This window comes from Zootermopsis nevadensis, unplaced genomic scaffold, assembly GCF_977971745.1.
Source record: "Zootermopsis nevadensis isolate Lab colony 2312 unplaced genomic scaffold, Znev_1.0 Znev_ptg000030l, whole genome shotgun sequence".
NCBI lineage: Eukaryota > Metazoa > Arthropoda > Insecta > Blattodea > Termopsidae > Zootermopsis > Zootermopsis nevadensis.
The window spans coordinates 5395075-5415930 of NW_028259162.1; the positions used below are offsets into that span (position 1 = coordinate 5395075).

The 20856-nt window shown below is 39.0% G+C and overlaps 1 protein-coding gene across 3 annotated transcripts in view; it reads left to right on the plus strand.

Annotated features, from left to right (window-relative positions):
* RapGAP1 (Rap GTPase activating protein 1) overlaps window positions 1–20856 on the plus strand; it is a 165124-nt gene that overhangs the window by 54377 nt on the left and 89891 nt on the right. The window contains exon 1 of one of the 3 annotated variants that reach the window (XM_087358491.1): window positions 6403–6420. The exons of the other annotated variants lie outside the window; for them this stretch is intronic. Within the exon in view, the coding sequence (XP_087214617.1) occupies window positions 6419–6420 (2 nt within the window). The 5' untranslated portion in view covers window positions 6403–6418. Of the gene's footprint in view, window positions 1–6402; window positions 6421–20856 lie in introns of those variants that run through there. 3 annotated transcript variants of the gene reach the window in all.

The window sequence follows — 20856 nt, forward strand, 5'->3', positions numbered from 1 at the left end:
TGGAATTGCTTTGGTTGGTTTCTTGTTTAGTTATTCTGTATACATGAACATGAAGAAGTGCAAGAGTTATCTGAATATTTATAATGTGTTTTAGCCAGTTAAATCGTTTTATCTTACTTGCAAGAGGCATCGATCCCTATATCTTCCTGGTAACCGATGTATTTGCACATTTCTTAGATAAAGTTGAAACTACAGTTTGCTTCAAAGTCTTCTGTGTACCCATTTGAAAATCGATAATTGTTTAAGGGAGCCACTCCCGACTACATCCAGAATTCCATGTTTACCGAACACAGATAAGTCAGAAGTAACAAAATTTAAGATATCAAATCTCGCGTCCAGTCGTATGGTTTCCCGCAGTAGTGTTTTATTTCTGTAATAACAGATTTGTATCTGAAGCAAATTAACGTGAAGGTCACTGAGGTGTTTAAATAGTGAGGAATGCGTGAATGCGTTTGGAGACTACGTGTTTTCACTGTTGTGATGAATAATAAAGTTCTCCAACCGTACATCGCAGCCGACTAGCGAGAACTCCTGCTGTTTATTCGGATGGTCCGTGTTCGAATTCCGGCCTGAAGACCGGATGATCTGAGTTTTATGGCTTTCCTCAGTCCTTCCAAGCAAATTCTGGGATAGGACCTTAAATTAGGCGATGATTGATTTCTTCTACACGCCAGTGTGCCTTTTGGCCTCGGTCCTGAGTTGTCTGGCTCAAACCACTTTTATTCATTAAGTGATTTTACGTATCGTACGTATATGTAGACCCGTGTGTGTGTTTTTTTGTCAGTCTGTCAGTATAGAATTCCTTACTCGACAGATGCAAATCAAGTTTGCATGACTTAATCTTGATAAGTTGACAGTTTCCCATCTTGTTAAGAAATCTCATAAGGGAACTGTTTGTTTGTTACCTTGTTTACAAATATCCGCCACTGGACCATGTCCTAAGCCACTTTTATTCAATTTACAACATTTGAATAGTTCGGATATCTCAACTATCTTTCTAAATCCACTGAACAGTAGATCAGTCTAAAGTGTTTCAGACTCTTTAAATGTTAGTTAATTCAAGGTAAATACACAGCAGGAAGCCAGTATAATCAGTCTGTCCTTTTACATGTTGCTTAACGTTGAGGAAATTGAAACCTACTGAGTGGTGCTTTATAATTAAATTTGAAGAACAAAACATCCCCTGTCTAATCACGGCATGCTTGTAGTGTTCCTCCTTCACAAGGCTGTGGTGTCTCATTTCTTCTTATTCTCAAGTTCGTTGCCCTTCGCTAATTGACAAAGAACACATAAATATCTAGCTTTTCTTATGGTCTATAACACTTTTTAAATTATAAATTTAGCACACTTGTGTACGCCTTGATATAATTAGTCTTAACAAGGGTCTGAATCAGTGTCGCTTATGTTTTTTAGTTTACATAATGTCGTTTACTTAACTACATAGTTTACGTTGCGTCGAGCGTTAGGATGATTATTAAGAGTTAATTTAGAAGAATGAATAAGAAGCGACTTTGCCCGTTTAGTCATTCAGGGTAGGCGGTCTCAGACGAAACTGGATCGCCCGAAATCCACAAAGAGCGCTACATTGAACCGTAAAGTTATGTATCAGTTCTCTGTCGTCACGCCTATGTTTGAAAAAAAAAACAATATTATTTAATTCAGACAACTTGGATGGAATTCAAAGTCATAAATGATATAAGTTTCTGTAATGAAATCAGTAGTGAAAATGTCTGCTTTCATAGAATACACATATATATTTCAGGTTATGTTACGTCATTTTGAAACCTCTTTGTCCTTGATGTCAATGTAGTATGTATTGTAAAACTAATTACATTGCACTTAGAAATTAATTATTATTGTTCTTCGCTAAACATGCTCCTTCTCGAGACGTTTTTCCCAATAAATGATGTACATCTTAACAGTATGTATTTACATTGCGTCATGTACCTAATTTTTGTAGGCTCATCAGTTTTGGGGAAAGCCTTTGTTCTATTTGAGTTCCATGTACACTATGGCTATTCTGGAAGACAAGTCATAGTGAGGGCCACAATACCATATTTCATCTACGGTTATGCTGACTGTGGTTCTTCATCCTTCTATTCAGTTTTACCAAACGTATGCAGGGATAATACCATAAATTAGGCCACGACCGCTTTGTTTTATATCCTGTCCAGTTCATTATTCATTAATCGTCCTATAATTCGGTGCTGTTTAATTCTAGCTGTTGACAGCGGCTTTAAATAAACCACAGTTTTGTTCGCTTTGTGTATGTATTCAGAGGCTTCATACATTTTGGAAATATATTGATGTGCTATTTCAGGTTCTCACGGGGTGGTGAGTATGAAGATGATTGCCTCCTGGGTTGTTACTCTCTAAAGTCCGGTAGATTTTTACAGACGTTTCAGAAATTAATAAATTATTCTCGTAGCTACGAGCCACACAGCCAACAGCCTTGAAAATGAGGACAGAGATGGTCCTCGAAACTTCGGCGATTGATCACCAACTATGATGATGGGATGATGGGATGATGGAGGCAGCAAGCACCTCTGAAACTTCAGTAAACTTCATAGTGATTTGTGTCGGATATGTTCAGTATGCAACAATTTGAGTTTTTACAAGTCTTGGCTATTTTGTCTTGTGTTTTTCTGTTTGTGTGAAGGTGAAGGCGAAGGCGAAGGCGAAGGCTTTTTCCTTCACGCACGCAATTTAATGATGTCTTTGCAGAAACCCTCGATCTTCACGCTTAATTACATACTGTTAATCGACGTATACAACACTTCACAAGGATAGTTGCAGCTCGTCTTGGAATGACGTTATAAAAATTGTAACCGGTCTAGTGCATTGCGTGTCTGCCGATATGCAAGATTTTAAATGAGCCTAATAATCGTAAGTTAGATGCATTGTAATTCCCTACTTATGAAATGGAATTAGATTAGATCCGAACAAACCCGTTTATTTTATTCATACTCCAGAATGGCTGTTATTAAGTGTTAATCTGTAGGCTACCAGACATTGGAAGATTGTGCGAGAAACATTTATATGCATGTTTTGTGGAAGCTTATTGCGCATAATATACTTCACATGAAATACAGACCAATTTACTGAGATCAATGAAACAAAGTTTCTGCTTAGGTTTACGATGCAAACGGGCTGGTACTGTAATCACGTCGCTAATTACCCTTCGAAATTCGCGCTCTTAAGCATGTAAAATTAATTAAGGAGAATGAGATTGGTTGTGCATATAGCACGCATGAGAAATTTGTGATATTTTTTATAACGTTTTTGTAGGAAACTCTGAAGGGAAGAGACAACTTGGAATTCTTGGGTATAAATTCAAGGATACTATTAAAATGGATGTTGGAGAAATCTGGTGGGAGGGTGTGAGCTGGATTCCTTTGTCTCAGAATAGTGGGCTCTTACGAATACAATAATGAACCACTGAGTTGTATAAAAGACAGAGAGTTTTTTGAATAGCTGAACGACTATTAAATTTTTTTAAGACGAACTCCGCTCCATACAGTTTATTATGAATTTTTAGCTTATGTAGCAACTCCGGAAAATTACCAGAAAATTAAGTTTTTTCTACTGTCGCTCACAAGTCAGCTTTAACCTGCTATGAGGGACATGCTAATAATGATTACAGGAACTCAGAATCCAACCCAAATGCTGTTACAGTACTCAGCTGTCTGTCTGGAATGCAAAACCTTGGCCACCGGGTGCAGTGCATATGAGCATGAAACGCGCTAGACTATAAATAACGTTTACACTTTCTTTTATTATCGTGCCTAGGAAGAATTTTGTCTCACGTATTTCGCCTGACGAGCGTAAACAAGACCCGGGCTTTCAAGCATGAAACCACGGATATTTTGAAGGCTTAATTTGCGTTTCGTCACGTTGCGAATTTCTGCGAATAGCAAAACCACAATTTCTAATCAGCTATGAAATCGTTACGATATTATGAGAATAAGAGGAAATTAAAGAATGGAAAGAATTAAGACGCTTCGTAAAATGTCTTAGAGAATGAATTTTGAAAATGGTGAAAAGTTTGCAATTATTTTTACGTGGCTTGAATTTTTTTTGTGCCAAATAACCAGTAAAAATGCATTCGCTACCTTTCAATCTTTGTTAAAAGTATATTATCAGCGTCGTCGTCGTCACATCATCAGTAACACTAGCATGAGAGATGAACAACAGTGCCAAAACATAAACGTCATTCATTTTAAGTTTTTAAGTCTGCTTACATACCTAAGATTATTTTTACTTTCCTTTGTCGGCAAGGTAAGGTTTTCCATAAGAGAAAATTATTCGAAAACTACTACCAACACGTATATCTATATTTAAATGTAAGAAGAAATTACAAAAACTGAAATTAAATTTATGTAAATGACAAATCTCAAGTCGCCATCTGGAGAAATCAACTTGAATTTCGTAAAATGCCGGTAGTTATTTAGTGAGCTAAGAAGTTCCACGTATTTTATTAAACTCGAAGCTTCATTACCTTACTCACGAATGTCAGCTCTTGGACCTTGTCCTGAAGCAATTCGATACAGTCCGTCTGTTCGTATTCTGTTCTCTAAGATCCATTTTAATATTTCCACAAACACCTGTGTTTCCATGGAAATTTTCCACCTGTTCAACTGGAATGCATAAAGTGAGAGGCAAAACTGATGAACATCGTCTTCAGTTGTGACAGCTTGTTGTAGTTGATGTTACGAAATCACCGAGGTGCCTTGTGAACAGGACAGGTTTTTGTTGACACCTTCGTACAGCGAAACGTGTTTCATCTGCCACCAACTCGCAAGATGTTCCCATATAAGAAAGCAAGTAAGATAGCGCAGAGAAAACTGTGCCAAGTGCCACTAACCCAGTGCTGCATGTAGAGTTGTATTACAACGTTTTATTTTATTCTGTTACACTTATCATCTTTCAACCTCTTACTAACTATACTGGGGCTGAGATACGATGGCGGTTTGCGGCTCCAGGATTGAAATGTTGTGAGATCTTGCGTTTGAAATTCACCGTCCTAATTCCGATACCACATCCGTCAGCACTGAGTTCTTGCGGCTTGGTAATACTGTGCTTATATCCACAATTCTCCGCCTTCTCGCTTTAAGTAATCAAACATCATCGACGCTACGTCTGTACTTTGCGCAAAATATGACATGCGAGTAAGACGAAACAGTCACCCAGATTTCTTTGTTTTCACGAAAACCAATCATATTTAGGATTAATGCCGCGAGAGAAAGTCGTAAAACCGATAATCGAAAACTGGCTCACGCTGATTGCATTTACGACTTAATAATCCTTACTACCCCCAATGAACAGCCACCCGTCGTCTCTTTTGAATCCTAGTATAGTCTGTCCTATAGTTTAAAATTATCAGCAAATGTCTAAACATAAAAATTTCTAAAACAGTGGAACGAGTGGGACAGGAAAGCTATCATTTCATCTGTTAGCAATAAAACTAAGATTTAATAATACATGTGCTAGTGATAATATAAACAAAACCACTCTCGTTTTGCAAAAAGAGACAGCCATCGCAAATGATACGAGTGTTATACTTTTTCAACCAAAATTTACTATGTGCAAAATCTGATTTACCGGACTGGTAAAGAAAGTAGGTGAACATTTGTAATTTAATTATTTTTATAGTTGGTGCTAAATCTTTTTCAGTTTGAAACCCAAAGTGAAATAAATGCATGGCTTTATGGTATGTTCTTACTAGTAAACGCCTCGAGACATGTTAAAGAAAGGTGGCGTATGGTATAACTTATATTTCGTTCTGTAAATCATAACGTGAAAGATTTCCTGCTCTTTGTTAAAAAAAACACTCCAGAGTGTGACAACAAATATAACTCTTCTGCATATGTAGTTCCGAGTTACGGAAGATTGCAAAAGTGTCTCGATATATCATACGATTTACGGCCCAAAAGGGCCTTTTGCAGTTTATCCACTCCTGTTTAAAGCCCGGATTCAGTCAGCCTGCTGTTGAACGAATTGAAGTTTTTTTTTCAATTTGTGTGATTAGTGTCTGGCACTTATGGCAGTCGCTGCCCTTAGAGTTCCTTTCCTCGTGCCTCGGTACTGGTTTTGCAAAACTTGATGATGGTCTGTAAATTATTTCCGAAGACCAACTGCTTTCGTATCCTGTTGTATCTCTTCCTCTCGTTCTTTCTCAGCGAAAGCAGTTCTTATTATTTAGTATCTAAGTCTGATCCTTTATTTAGAGAGTAGGCGTATTCTATAAAACTTGTTTTTGTGCATATTTCATAACTTGTATTATTCGATAAGTGCGTATACTCTTAAAGGATTACATGCATATGAGTCACAATAACATGTTAATTTTGTCTTTTTCTTTGTTGCAGGTAAGCTTACAGCTTTCTGAATTTCTTGTTGCCGTTGTCACCTGAAGGACTAAATGTAAGTTTGTTTTTGGATGAATTAATGATCGTTTTACTGATCTTTTCATTCGTTCTTTGCAAAGAATGTGTGAAATTCTTCTCTTTTAACGGGCGTGTCCAGTTCTACGTGTTCGATTCGTAATTGTACGTTACCATTCCTCTTATTTCGTTATTGGATGGAAAGACGAATGCTCGTTCTAAAATAGTCTGAAAAAATGAGAAAGTTTTAAATACAAATCATTATTAATAATTAGATATGATATAGCAGTTAATTATTTTATTATTACTGTCTGTGGCTCGACGAGCCTTGGCCTCTTCCCGTATTGGAGGCCCGTAGAGGACATCTCGACACAGAAAGCCGCGGGCAAACATCCTTGCTTTGAGTAGCATTGGAATCCGCGGTCCCACGCCTCAGAGAGCGCGTCCACTGTGGCCGGCAAGAAGTTTACTAAGCAAGGCGGAGATGTTATGCAGAAGGGGATTTGTGTTGCCACAGTTTGTTTGACAACCTCTCTTCTAAAACACATGCTTAAATATGTTAACATTATTATGATTAATATTTTTATAATAGTATTTTATGCTCTGCTAGACTGTATTGTAAACAAAACTGATTTATTGGCAATAATCTGATTGAATGGTTCTGCAACTTGTCTTGGCTGTATGAATTCTGGGATTTGTAATAACAGATAGTAAATACGTATTGACAGAACTTATTTCTACGGTGGTGAATTGAGAGTTTCGTAAAATCAGATTTATCACGTTACATGGTTATATAACAGGCCACATGGGCCTGATCGGCAAGAGTATTAAGAAGAAGAAGAAGTATTTCCTAAAATGAGCATATTTCTTTCGAAACTTTACTTTGTAGGAGATGAATAGTTTACGTACGCCCGAAATTGAGAAATTTGATATAAACTTAATTTTACTTAAATATCCGTTCTGTGTGCAGAAATAATTTTGTCAGTTGCCCGCGTCGGCACATTTTCCTTCCAACTCTGTCCTGCTTTTGTTGCAGGTGGAATGAACAGGCTTTTATAATCCAGTATTTTGTGCCTTTTATTAGTCGCTCCACGCGAATGATGTGGTAATTAATGTTTAAAAGTGGGTCACGGTCACTTCCTTCCAGGTCCCATGTCATCATTTATGATCATCAGACCATCTCTGAAGTTACATAAACGTAATCTGTCGTTGAAATATCTTCGTTAAATCAGCCGATGATCAATCGGTAATATGATTCAGTCTTGAGCTGCCTTTCAGGTAGATGAGATTTTCAAGTAGGGGAAAAAAGTTCGCTTCTTGAATTGAGAAAATAATTGATTCGCTCTGGTCTGGCTCTTTTGTGTCGGTGAAATATTCGCTGGTCTGCCGAGCTAAACTCATCCACTCATGCAGCAGAATATGCTGAAGCCTCTCGTAATGGATCGCTGCAGTGAGGAGCCTTCACGGACAAACTTCGTAGAATTTACTGTGAAATTGAGAATTGCAAATGTGTTAGTTACAGTGAAGTCCTTGTCCTTCCGGTCGATTCTAATAGGAAATCTTACTGATCTCTTCTTCAAGACCTGTTCATTCTTATTTTCTTTCTCTTACTTTCGTCTTTCCTTTCTTCAAAACTTTCTTTACCGTTTTGTAAGTTTTGTACTACACGCTGTATAACTTGGCCCAGAATAGTTGAGTCAGTAAAATGGCAGAATACGAGTTGAACGGCCGAAGTTCGATTCCTGACAGAAGTGGGGTTTCTGTTACGTCAAGTGTCAAGACCCACTCCGGCGTCCGCCATACTTCCTGCGTCAAGATTTCGATTTCCATTTTTCCTCTACACCTTCACACTTGGGCACAGGAGCAACTTTACCTTATAAATTACAAAACTTGAAACATTGTAATACGTTTGTAAATGATGAATTGGGATGAACGTGAAAGAGAAGTTGTCACGGACTATTTCTAATTACTGGCCAGGTATTTTCTGAGGGATCAAAGAACCTCACAAATGTCCCCGAAGTCCCTGAATACCAAGCAGAATTGCCAACTACAAAGTCACAAAGTTTGATTTCAAACGTAAATTTATATTCTAGGGAATTTTAAGTTGGTTTTTATTTATGTAATCTGAATTCTTAATACTGCGTTTGTTTTTAAATCAGGACCCTGGAACACGTCCAGTTATATTTATAAAAGGTTTAGTTAAATAGTTTTTTTCTCCTTGTGTTTGGGGCAGTGGTACTTAATGTTGTAAGATACGCAGTTTAAATGAACCTGCGTTTATACTTGATCACGTGAAGTTCTCATGTGGATATTCCAGGTACCAGTGGCGACTCTACATTACAGGCAGTCCTCGTCAGTACTAGTACATTCTCACTAGTCACACTCTCTTGCCACAAGACTCGCCTCTTAGATCGTTGTTCTTCTTAGTTTAATTCCGTCAAAGGAGCGGCCATTTTGTGTGTGTCAGACTTATCACTGCTTGAAAGAAGACGAAAACCTAACTAGGTACAAATGAGGGAAGGCTCATATTGTGTATATCCGCCATATATTCAGTGCTGCAGTCATTAATTTCAGGAAAATTAAAATTTTAGGCTACTCGTATTGTATAACTAATACAGCATTATCCTTTATCACAGTAAGTATATGTGAAAGGAATCAATATCTTCCACACTTTTGTTATCATAGTACGCAATTCACCATGACGACCGTTCGTTTTTTATAGACCCTAACTGGCTTCGTGTTCATCTCGTCTTTAAAAGTACTACAGTCGTATTAAAGCTCACATAAATATACTGAATTCTTCTCGTGTAAGGTTTTTTTTTAAGAAAACACCAACGTTTCGAGAATCGTCCTCAGGGTACTCGCGCCCTGATGATGGAGGCAGCAAGGACCTCTGAAACGTAGGTAAACTTCTACCAGACCACACGGCCCAACAACCCAGAAGACAGCCATCTTCATACTCACCGCCGTGAAAACCTCAAATCCCTTGTTCATGTTTCACGCAATATTATGCCATTGGATATGCTGGGTAGTGGTTTTTGTAAATTTGAACTGCATTTATGTTTGTTGCTTTTTATTAAGTAAAGTGAGGGTTAAGATTGTAAGTAGATGCCAACGTTACGGAGAAACATACTGCCTCCATTTTCAGGGCTGAAGACTAACGCAGGTGATCAGCATCGACTGTTGTATTATGTGTTCACGCTTTAAGCTAACCATTTGCAGAATCCCACAAAGTGAAATTACAAGTTTCCGTGAAATAATAAGAAAATACATTTTCTGCTAAGAATCTCGTCCCAGAAGACATTGGCACATAGGGCAGACACAGTGTTTCTGTCGTCATTTGACAATGACCGCCTTGATAGAAACTAACAAACCGCCACTGGGAAGTGTCATTCTTATTTGAGAGGATGGTGCAAAAATTTACGACTTTCTAAAAATATAAACAAACGCTGTGTGATCTGGCTAACAAAGCAATTTATTTCCCTGTTTGTGTGCTTTTGAGAAACCAGACGCACGTCAAATGAAAATTAAGGGACCCTAAAATAATCTCAGAAAGTTAGAGCCTCTTGAAACAGCACGTGCGTGGTTCAGTCAGGTAATCTGCCACTGTGTCCTGTTGCGCCCGGACGTTAGTGCTGCACCCTAGGCCGATGTGTAACGAGCTCCAGGGTACAGGATCATCCTTCACAAGTTGATATAAGAGCTGCATTCACGAGGAAGGAATGCTCCTCACAAAATTTAGACTGGAGACTCTTAACAAGGAAAACCACTTTGGAGATTAAGCATAGATGGAAGGCCATATAAATAATGTATAAAAGTGTGACCAAATTCAGCTGAGTCGGAATAAGATGTAATGGTAATGGTACTATTTTATGAAGGTGGCAACGGAAGTTCAGACACCATAAAATGAAGATAATTTTTTGAGCAGCTGAGCAGCTATCAACTTTTCAAAGAAGGTCCTGCACAACTGAGTTAGTTTTGGCGTTCCCATGGAGTCACTGAGTGAAACCACGATAAACCTTGACCATGATAGGGATTGAATGAGGCCATAAGAATCACAAGGGTAACTGGGCATGTGACATTTCTGATGAATAGGGTGGTATCTGAGCCATACGTCTAGTTCCAGTTTAATTTTTTTTAGAACGGTACATATAGGCTGGAGGAGAGGGGAATTAGTTTTGTTTGGATAATCATCGATGTCTACAGTAAATATGTGAAGCACATTAGGAGAGATACATTATACAAATGTTTCAACGTAAAAAGGCACGTGCCTGACATAAACAAGACGTATTTCGTTCGTGTGTTCAGAGCGAAGCAGTCAGCCTCACAATCCTTGAATTACTTTACAATGTTTATATTCATCGGACAGAGTTTTCCAGTAAACACTGTATATAGACCGATGGCGGATTTTCCTTTTAAATTTCACAACTTCAAAATGCCTCTCTTGTGATCGTTTGAATGATTGCTATTTCTTAAGGCGTGATCTGGTGCTGACCTACTATCTGATTTTCATCATACAAATGGTAAAATGCATTGTCAAGGAATATGACGGATGATAAACAGCACTGAAGAACAAATTAGGAAGAGAGGACATTTAAATTTTGTATTGCAGTCGATGTGGAAGTAAATTTGGTTAATAATGAAGATGTTAGAGAAAAACTTGAGTAGTAATCAGTCAGTCAAAAATGAGGTGAAGTCAGCTATAAATATTTTGAGGGGGAGGGGAAGTAAAGTCGGTCGGAGCGTGAATGTGATGATGATGTGTGACTATGTCTACTTTTCTTCGAGGTTAGTCGATAGGAATAAATGTAATTTCAGACTGTAGAATTTAATCGAATGCTTGAAATTCTGTAGTCTTTTCGAGTTGTTCATATTTTATTTCAGAGACGGTTTATCTCACACTGTGATTAATTGTGATTAAGACTTTCATACTGGCCTGGGGACGGGATGCGATGGAATTTCTGTACCATCAGTTGGCCGTGGGTTCCGTAGCGTAGCATTCCAGTCGAGTGCTGGAGTAGGGGTGGGCAGTGGCTCAGACTGCACTTAACATAACCGTACAATAATGTTTTATTCGCCTTACGTCAGCTTCCAAGAGATCGACGGAACTGGGTGGTTGCCTTCTGAACACATCACGTCTAAAAAATCTTAACATTCCAGCCTTTTCCATGGCCACGTCTTCATGCGATATTTTCCACGCACAACGGGGAGGTCGTGTCTGTCCGTCTGCCAGTATATTTCATGTGGACGAAATTTGATACTGTAGCAGTATGGAAATTCTATTTGCACATTCACATGTTATTAACAGCGAATGACAATATTTTACAATGTGGGCATTAAATTATCTGGGCCTGATTTAATTTTGATTTATATGGGTCCAATGTAAATTATCCCACTGTACATAAATGTCAAATATAGTTTTTCTAAAAATCAGCGAATTGTACGTACACTTAAAAATGGTGTATAGAATAAATATAGGTACATGACAGTAAGATCTGTTCCTTGTATCTGGATTATTGTTGATTTTGTGGATATTTAACAGAATGGAATTAGAATTGAAAATAATTTCGACTTTACGGTGCGATCAGCTTTGACTGGTGGATTTTACATTCAATAAATAGATCATTATCCATGTTGTCCTCTTAGTAAAAACACTATCACATCGATTCATCAAAAGGACTTTTCAGTATTGAAGTTAACGAAAGTGCTTTTATTCGGGGAATAGTTATCTATGTAGCACAGACAAAGGGACTTAACATTGTTGTTTACAGGCAAACGAACAGAATGGCATCAGAACGTGTTTGAAATGTGATGTGCATGAAATTCCTATTAGCGCTAACCAGAGTGCAGTGTGAAAGCGCCTTCTTCAATGGTAGTCACTATTACAGTGATGAGTATGCGACCACGGTCCGTTCACCGGGTAGTGGGGGGGAGAGGGCAACATGTAGCAGCTTCTCATGAATTCATAATTGCCCACTCTCACTCAAGAAAATACCCCCCCCCCCCCAATTCAAACACCCAAACCTGTTGCACTATAAAAATCGTAAAAATTTAAACACCCCAAAGGCTTCTTTGGCTTATACAAGTTATAATAGGCAAGTAGTGGACGGTTTGTAAGACAAGAATTTTCTTGTTCTTGTTTTGTTACAGTTTAAATGTGAGAAACAACAATTTTTACATTATTTTGTTCTCGTGAAGATTATGTTACAAAACTGTTTGTATAGAATAGTTAAACGACAGGTAAAGAAGAATGGAAAGTGTATTCCAATGGAGGAAACGTGTTTTTCAAATGAATTATTCGCTGTTTCAATATCTTATTGTTCTTTATGCTCATTTAATATGGTAGCACGATTCACATCATTCTGCATACAGTACGAAATGTTTTTTGTTTGTATTTTATGAGGTAATGAACTATTTCAGGGATATTTCCAAATGAAAGAAGTAGCACGTGAAAAGAACTGGAAATGTGTGGCACAAAATTTAATCTTCCGATCATTTCACTGTGAAGTAGCAAAGGAAGTAATTAAGAATCGGTTTTGGTAGAAAAATCTGCTTTCCCTCAAAAGAACGTCTGGAAGCGAGTGTCCGCTGTGACCAGGGAAGATTCGTGTTTCGCCAGATCATCCGTCTCTTGATGTTGATTTATGTATCACCGGGGGAATGACTTCTAGGCCATCACGTCGAACTTCTTGCATTTGGTTTGCTGTTATCGGGCCCCAGCGTTTCTCATGAACATTTGTCATGAACCATCCATATCTTCTTGCTTTAATGGCAGTATCTTGGCAGTTTCTTGGCTTTGTACCCTAACTGGTTCAGTAAAATATTAATGATGTGCACTCTTTCTTTTTGGAATCTTCGTAACGAGAATTGCAAAACTGGACCCGTTAGCATTGCCATGTCTGTCTGTCTGTCTACGCGATGTCCGAATGTATCATTCCCAAAACTAATTTTTTTACTTTATGATATTGGAAAATTTTATTTACATTTCAACTTTGGTTGAGGTCCAAAATAGTAATGGACTCTCCGTGAATGCCAGAATGCTGTTTGGGTGCATCTCTAACCTAACTCGGAGCGAAAAATGTTTCGAGCAAAGGCTGCAAAGAAAATTTAAGCACAAATGCTATTCTCAATACACGTTTTCCGTAAGAAGGTCTGTTGTTTCTTACCTTTTATTCAGAAACCAAGTTACATGTTCGTAGATATTTATTAGGGGTTTTTAACGACCCGTTATCAACTGCGTGTGCTATTAGTGAATAATATTATTACTGAGAATGATGAACTGGAAAGATGCGATTTGTTTCAGGGTAAGATTGCTAACCACTCAACCGCGACTTTCAGGTAATACTGAACACGAATATTATAGCCAATCCTTTTATTCACGCAGTTTTGACGAAAATTGGGATTGTTTGATGTACTTCAGTAAAAATTACGGAAGCAGATTTCACCTTGACTCTCTCCGCTGAGTTAGATGGCTTCAGGTGAAATTGAATTTGTGATATCCAAGACGAGAGTCAGACACGCACTACACACTGAGAACTTGTGATTTATAGATAAAATTGCTCCGAACACTAATAGCTCCCCCCCCCCCCCCCAATCACCAGAAGTTTCGTGTTCTTCGGTATGTGTTTTCATAGACTTCGTCGTTTCCTCCGGGACAGTAATTATCAAAGTTCCAAGTGAAGGTTGTGAAAACTTGCATGCCACGTACTTCAGTTTGAATATTTTCAGTGCATGCAGCATATTTAGAGACTCGACATTTTCCTCGAAATGTAGTGACGTAATCAGATTTGCTAGAACTTTGCGTAGAGAAAATTTGTCTCGAAAAGTTCGTGATTCAGCCACCATGTTAGCTGTGCTTATTATTAATATATGACGCTTATATTAAACGAGCATTACCGTTGTGTAAGTTTAACATAATCCGCGTTTTATTTAGAGGATCTTTGATTTTTACGCAAATTTTGATTAGTTATTATGAATAGGAGAAATTGCGTTATTCAGGTATTACCATATACAGTCCACGACTGTAATCTTGAGACTTGCGGGGTGAGGACGTGGGGTGAAGGCGGAATGATAGCGTCTGCCTTTAAAGCTACGGACTTAGGCCCACATTAATTAACATAACTAAGGACAAATGATAGTTGAGCCCAGACAATGCGTAAAATCTTTGCCCCAGCCAATGGGATCTGAATTTCTTTCTTACCGCGACGTAGCCACGTGTAACATGGCCGACGTGCGTACTGCAGCCTGAGGTGTGCGTGGTAGCGGAGAATTCAGACGAGCCGTGGGAAATCTGAATAAAACATGGCAACTCGCTGTTCCTTTTGTTGCGACTCGACCGGTCGGTCATTCGTCTGACCGCAGTCTCCTCATATATACTCTGGAACGACTTCCCGTGGATGGAGAGGGTGTTGTGAGTCATGGTACTGAAAGCTTAGTTCACGACGACACTCCAGCTGTTGTAGCTGTAATTTATGATTGTACCTTCCAAGGTCATGTTGCTTCGACCCGTGTTGTGTGTACTGAGGACACAGCAACGTATCCTACTACGTCATTATCCCGCGTGGTAAAGAACCCTGCGTTCATCGCACATCTTATTCTCCCCAATATTCATCACCCTTACGGAGTGGCAGGTTTGCCCTGGATTGATTCCCAGAATTGTGTGCATGTGTGTATATACGCGTTATTATCCTATTAGTTTGTCCTTAATTCGCTTCCTCCCTTGGCCTCTGCAGTATGTAGAGCTGTTTTTAACAAGAAAGACATTACAGTAATTTTGTAACAACTTCTGTGATGAATTCATCGGAGAAGTTAAGCGAGATAATGCAGAGTGACCTTGAAAATACCGTCTTAGATCTCAAATATGTTGTAATAGTGAGTACATATTGCAAGTTGTGTAGGCGGTGATTCATAGCAGTGATAATTCAGGTAGACGGAAGGTAATTTCATGAGGCTGATACTAGCAAATAGCCCTCGTGTCCCCTGAGAGCTGATGATAATGATGTTAGTGATGAATGCTGTGGCGTTGGCGATGGTGATGTGATGATGATTAAGGCTGACCACAAAAACCTTTAGAAACTCGTCCTTCTGGCTGGGATTCCGATGGCCTTCATAGTATTAAACAGCAGTCGTATCTACCTCAGACTGCTCAAACTAGGCATGTAATGAGCACCTGTAAGTCGCTTTCTTCGGAATACGCTACGTAACGTGATAGAAATTTATTCTGTCGTGTATCCGTTCTGGTACCTTGAATCACTGCGTCCTTGAAAGTTACGCTTTTGTAATAATCTTACGCCTACCGCGTGGCAAAAATATGTACCACGTGCTCTAACAGTAGGTAGCTGCATTTTGCGTTTATGGGTTTCTTGCGATTCTAAATGTAAGCAGGGATTATTTCCTCGAAACAGCATTCACCAGTTGATCTCTGTAATGGAGAAGAGTTGTGTTTTATTTGAGTTGCGGACCGAGTTCTACTATCTTTCGCAGACCCCTTCAGAGCATTGACTGAGAGCTTCGATTCAAGCTAGCTGATACTGGGAACCTCTTAGTTCGCCCTCTTGGAAGACACTTGTGCCTACCAGTGGCTGTCTGAAGTCAACCGTAGTTAAACGTGAGGGATAGATGCTCAGCACGTCAATCGAGGCTGTCCCGGAAAAAGCGGTCGACACAACGATTAGTGTCTAACACTATTCGGCCATCCTGACTGAGGTTTCGATGCTTTTCCTCAGTTAAAAGGCAAATGCTGTGGTATAATTCGGAAGGGGCACGACCCACATATGTCCAATTACGGAAGCCTTTAGCCAAAACGATCCAAACCTTTCTTGGTTCAACTGTCAGACGTCCATCCAACCAAAATTCTCGTAGCAAAGGACATATTTTCCTATTGGATTATACTCCCATTAGGTGTAATAAATAGTCTCCGCCTGAACATGTCAAGACCTTCTCAGCTAAGACAAAATCCCGTCAGCGTAACCACATTTATAGTTTATAAGGCACTGTTTTCCGGTTCTGGCTGTTAATTTCTTCGGCAGAAATGGTTTAAGGTAGAAACGGATGACGTCTTAGTAGAATCTGAGGTTCTCACGGCGGCGAGTATGAAGATGGCTGTCTGATGGGTTGTAGCGCCGTGTAGTTTGGTAGAAGTTTGTCAACTTTTCATCGTCATGGATCGTTGTGAATGAAGCTCAAGATTCTGTCTGCCCTTCGTCGTATTTTTGGTTGGTTCGGCTTCAAACGTTGTCATCATCAACTGAACTTGCACGTCTGGCAGTGCGGTGCACTAGCGGAGGGGAACAGCTTACTTGCATATGTATACTTTCATTTAATGGTAAACAGCTCTCTGCGACTGTGTTCCGTTGTTCAGCTACCACTTTCACACAGCGAGGGTATAAATAATCCGGAAACAATTTCCTTCTTGTTGCATTTTAAATTACTAGGATATGTCTGTGGTAATGTTGGTTGGTGGATGAAGTTTACTTAACAAGCCTGTATCAGTTTTACAAGCCATTCGTCGTCAAATGGAAAGGAGTCGGGAGTATGATGCCGTATCTAGCTCCAGCCAGCTAGTTGAGGCTTACACTCGCGAACACGGCTACACGGTTAATATGAGCGCTCCGTCCCTGAGGTCAATCTATAATCTGGGGACACGCAAGAGAGACGTGTTTTTTTTCTCTCCTGTCGAATATCATCGAGTTCTTCGTTTGTCAGTCACCATATATAAACCAGTTGATATGTATCAGTTATCAGTAAATTGAATTGCTGTGGTGTCATATTGTGTGTATCCTTTAGCGTTTCAGTTAATTAATTAATTAATCAAGGCTAAAAAATTATTATAGGCCTAATATCGGCTAAGACTAAAAATAAATTCTTTATAATTTTAAATGAACAGAAAATCATGTGATCTTTGCAAGAAAAACCATCATCAATGCTTGTTTATTTTTACTTTAATGAGTTTATATTAAATGTCCTGCTTACAGCAAAGGAGTATTTACAACGGCCATAAACCCGCTGTGCGCATCAGGGTGATATTAGGACCAATGTGTTAAGAATGTGACATACGTTGCTTGATTGATTTCGGAATGCCAAGACTCCCCGCTGATGAAGTACAGTTACACCCACTTCGGTCGCCATGGCGTGTCGCGGAGGGGGAAGACTCACATCCAGCTACTTAACCATTCGTGCTCGCTCTTTGCTTATCGATCACAGTTTGTTGAACTCGACTTGTTAATAATATTGGCACGATTTTAAAATGTCACGCATATATTCTGCTTGTATAGTTACAACTGGGTTTGCAGTCTATTCGCGCTCCTACTTTCATTTAAGACATATTCGTGTCATAGATATACTGGGTCCTCAGACAGCTTATTCGTCAGCGTTATTTCCAAAGAATCTGTGTGACTAAGGACTGGGATTCGATTTTGTCTTGTAGTTTCTGCAGTGTTCCACTAAACCACGAAAGTGTACTGAAGACATTTTATCTCTCGTTTTTCAGTGTTAGCCGGGCTTACACGGTCATGACCCTTCCTTCACCCGTCCGCAAACCAGCATAACAGTATCCCAGTCCGAGAGACAGTTGCCATGAGTACAGTCCACGACTGTAATCTTGAGACTTGCGGGGTGAGGACGTGGGGTGAAGGAGGAAAGATAGCGTCTGCCTTTAACGCTACGGACTTCCTGCATTCCTTGCAAGTCTCAAGATTACAGTCGAGGACTGAAGAATGCTTTGTTGTGATAGCGTACTATCGCCTACAGATATCGTCAGAAAATATAACCTCACACGTAATCTGACAGACAGTCATTCAGTCACATCTAAAACAAATTTCTTTAACTTATTATGGTTTGTACAAATGTTTTGTGTAGTAATGACATCATATTCAATTTAAAACCCTGCATAAAGCTGATACTTATATGGAATGTCGCCTGACCGACGCCTGTTATAATATAAAAGATTGGTGGTTGTAGGGGAGGGGTTAATTGAATTACACAAGCAGCTGTTTGTATGTGATCGGATAATTACGCATGGAGTAGTTGGGATTTTGGAGCTGAGAGTATCTTTTATTTTCTAAAAGGGGCCTTCGTTTCCGGTAATTTATAAGAAAATAATGGGAAAGGATTGAATGGTGGGCGTTATTCATATTTTTGACAGATAGCAGAGAATAACTAAAAAGTTGATGTAAAATACCTGACTACCGAACAGTAATGAGCTTCTATGTATTTAGGAGGCGTGATCAAAGAGGCGTCCGCCCAGTCTTCAAAAATAATTTCACGGTTCAGCCTTCGGAGCTTGAACATTTTTCTGGGTCATAATTGATCAGTCAGAGAGTTGAATGACTGGCGAGTTCCCGCACTGGCGTGCTGTTTGCTTGCCTGTTGTGTTGTATGAATGTCTCATTGCTTGATGTTTATGATTGAATGGCAAGTGTGTAATTAGTTCAGTGAGGGTGTCGGAAAGTTCGTTTAAGCGCGCTACACAGAGATCTTGGGTTCGAATATCATACGTATTCATCAGGCAAACATAACAATATTCCGTTTGACGAAGCAGAGACAGTGTCTGAAACGTTGGGTTATAGCTCCACACAAGATCGCGCGAGAATACCTCATTGCATTGTGTGTGCTGTGAGCTGAACTGGAAATCCCATCCATGAATGTAATTTATATAAATGATGGACAGGTGTACGGTAAATAAACCCATCCAGCATTGTTAAAGTTGTAACAGATACGTACAGCTTTCGGCGATTTCCCCGTGTAGACTGGAAATCTGTTCAGCATTGGCTTCATTAAAAGATGTACAGCATCACTTGAGTTGTGGACGCTGCTTCTTTGTTTTTACATACGTACATGGCCTCGTGCAACACCTTTACCAAAACGAATACGGCCAGGTTGAAAGCTTTAAAATTGGTGTAATAAATTTACATTTTTCTGAAAGGAAGACATCCTAATATGGCCGCTATTGAGGAAACCAGTTTTCCTAACTGCTTTCAATAATTTATAGCAACCATCCACGATATCGACTTGGACGTTCATGGCCTGTAAGGACGAGGTGTGAGCAAGTAGACTTTCTGGACAGAGGAACTTCCTGTTCGTCGATCCACTGTTTCCGCCGAGCAAGTTGCATTATATGAATATCGAGTCATTTATTCGAGGTGACTAATGCAAACTCCTTCAAACCTGATTGCAGGGCTTGTATATGATATCATGTCATTAATGCAAGAATGTCCAATCTCACTGTCTCCACGTGCTGAATTTCTTATTCCTATGTTACTTTATGCTCTTATATAAATCACAGTGGTTAAATAAGGCCTAGCGCAGGGGTAGACAAACTACGGCCCAGTGGGAAAAAATTCCAACTCGCAATGCTGTTTGTATATTATTTATAAGAATTATATTATTAATAAAAATGGCGTGTATTAATTTTTACATCTTCATGCGTAGTGCGTCACAGTCGATTCATAATGCCACTTTTGCATATTTTCATAATATGTAAATAATGCTTAATCGGTATAAATAATTTATAACTATTTAACAGTTTCAGAAATTTTTTCTTTTTTTTTCTCCCACGAGGGTCCCAAGCCCGCGGTAACTTCAAAAATGCTCCATCTGGTCCCAGAATAAAAGTAACTGCTCACCTAACGTCTAGCAGAAGTTAGCTAGCCTCTTCATATAATTACGTGGAAATGACTTTTGTGAGTTTGCAGTAATATCTTCGTACAAAGGTGCTAATTAGTTTATGCAAAATTCGTCTAATATAATGTATCGTCCCAGTCTTGACCCGATTCTGAATTCAGTACTGTATTGGGACTTGTAGTACGTCATTCTATGGATTGACATGGAAACCTCGCTCTAATTAATCTGTTAATCCATTCAATTATATGGGAAATTTACAACTGGGTACTGTAATATGCGAGAGAAATCAAGCAGAATTAAGTCGAATAGGATTCAATTTCAGTGTTGCCTTAGCTATGTGGTTGGCGTTTATGAGATTCTAATTTCTTGAAGACGCTTTTAGAGCAAATTGATTCTCATGACCACAGCGAAATACTAGGAAATGTCAATCCTTAATCTAGTTCTTTACTTTGGTCTCATGACCGTAAGAAAATTACATTTACATTGTTAGCTTCCTGCCGTTATTATGGAAGATAAATTTTTAGATTGCGTTTACTATTTGAGAAATGCACCATCTGCTACCACCCAAGTAATCATGCTAATGGTTCTGATTTTATAAAGGCGAATAAAATTAGCTTCCCTCGTTGCCTGTAGTTGGATCGTAGACTGTCTCTTTATGACGTGAAAAAATCGAGACTTGCAGCAGCAAGTCGATCCATTGCAAGTTGCCTCACTCTCCTCTTTACAGCCTTTCGTGAAGCTGGATAAAGAAATACGAGATTTGCTTTGAAGAATATCAAGCTATTTACTAACCTCTGGTAAGCAATCAATGCATTGAATAATCTGTATTGTCTTACCTTCCACCTGAAGTTGTAGG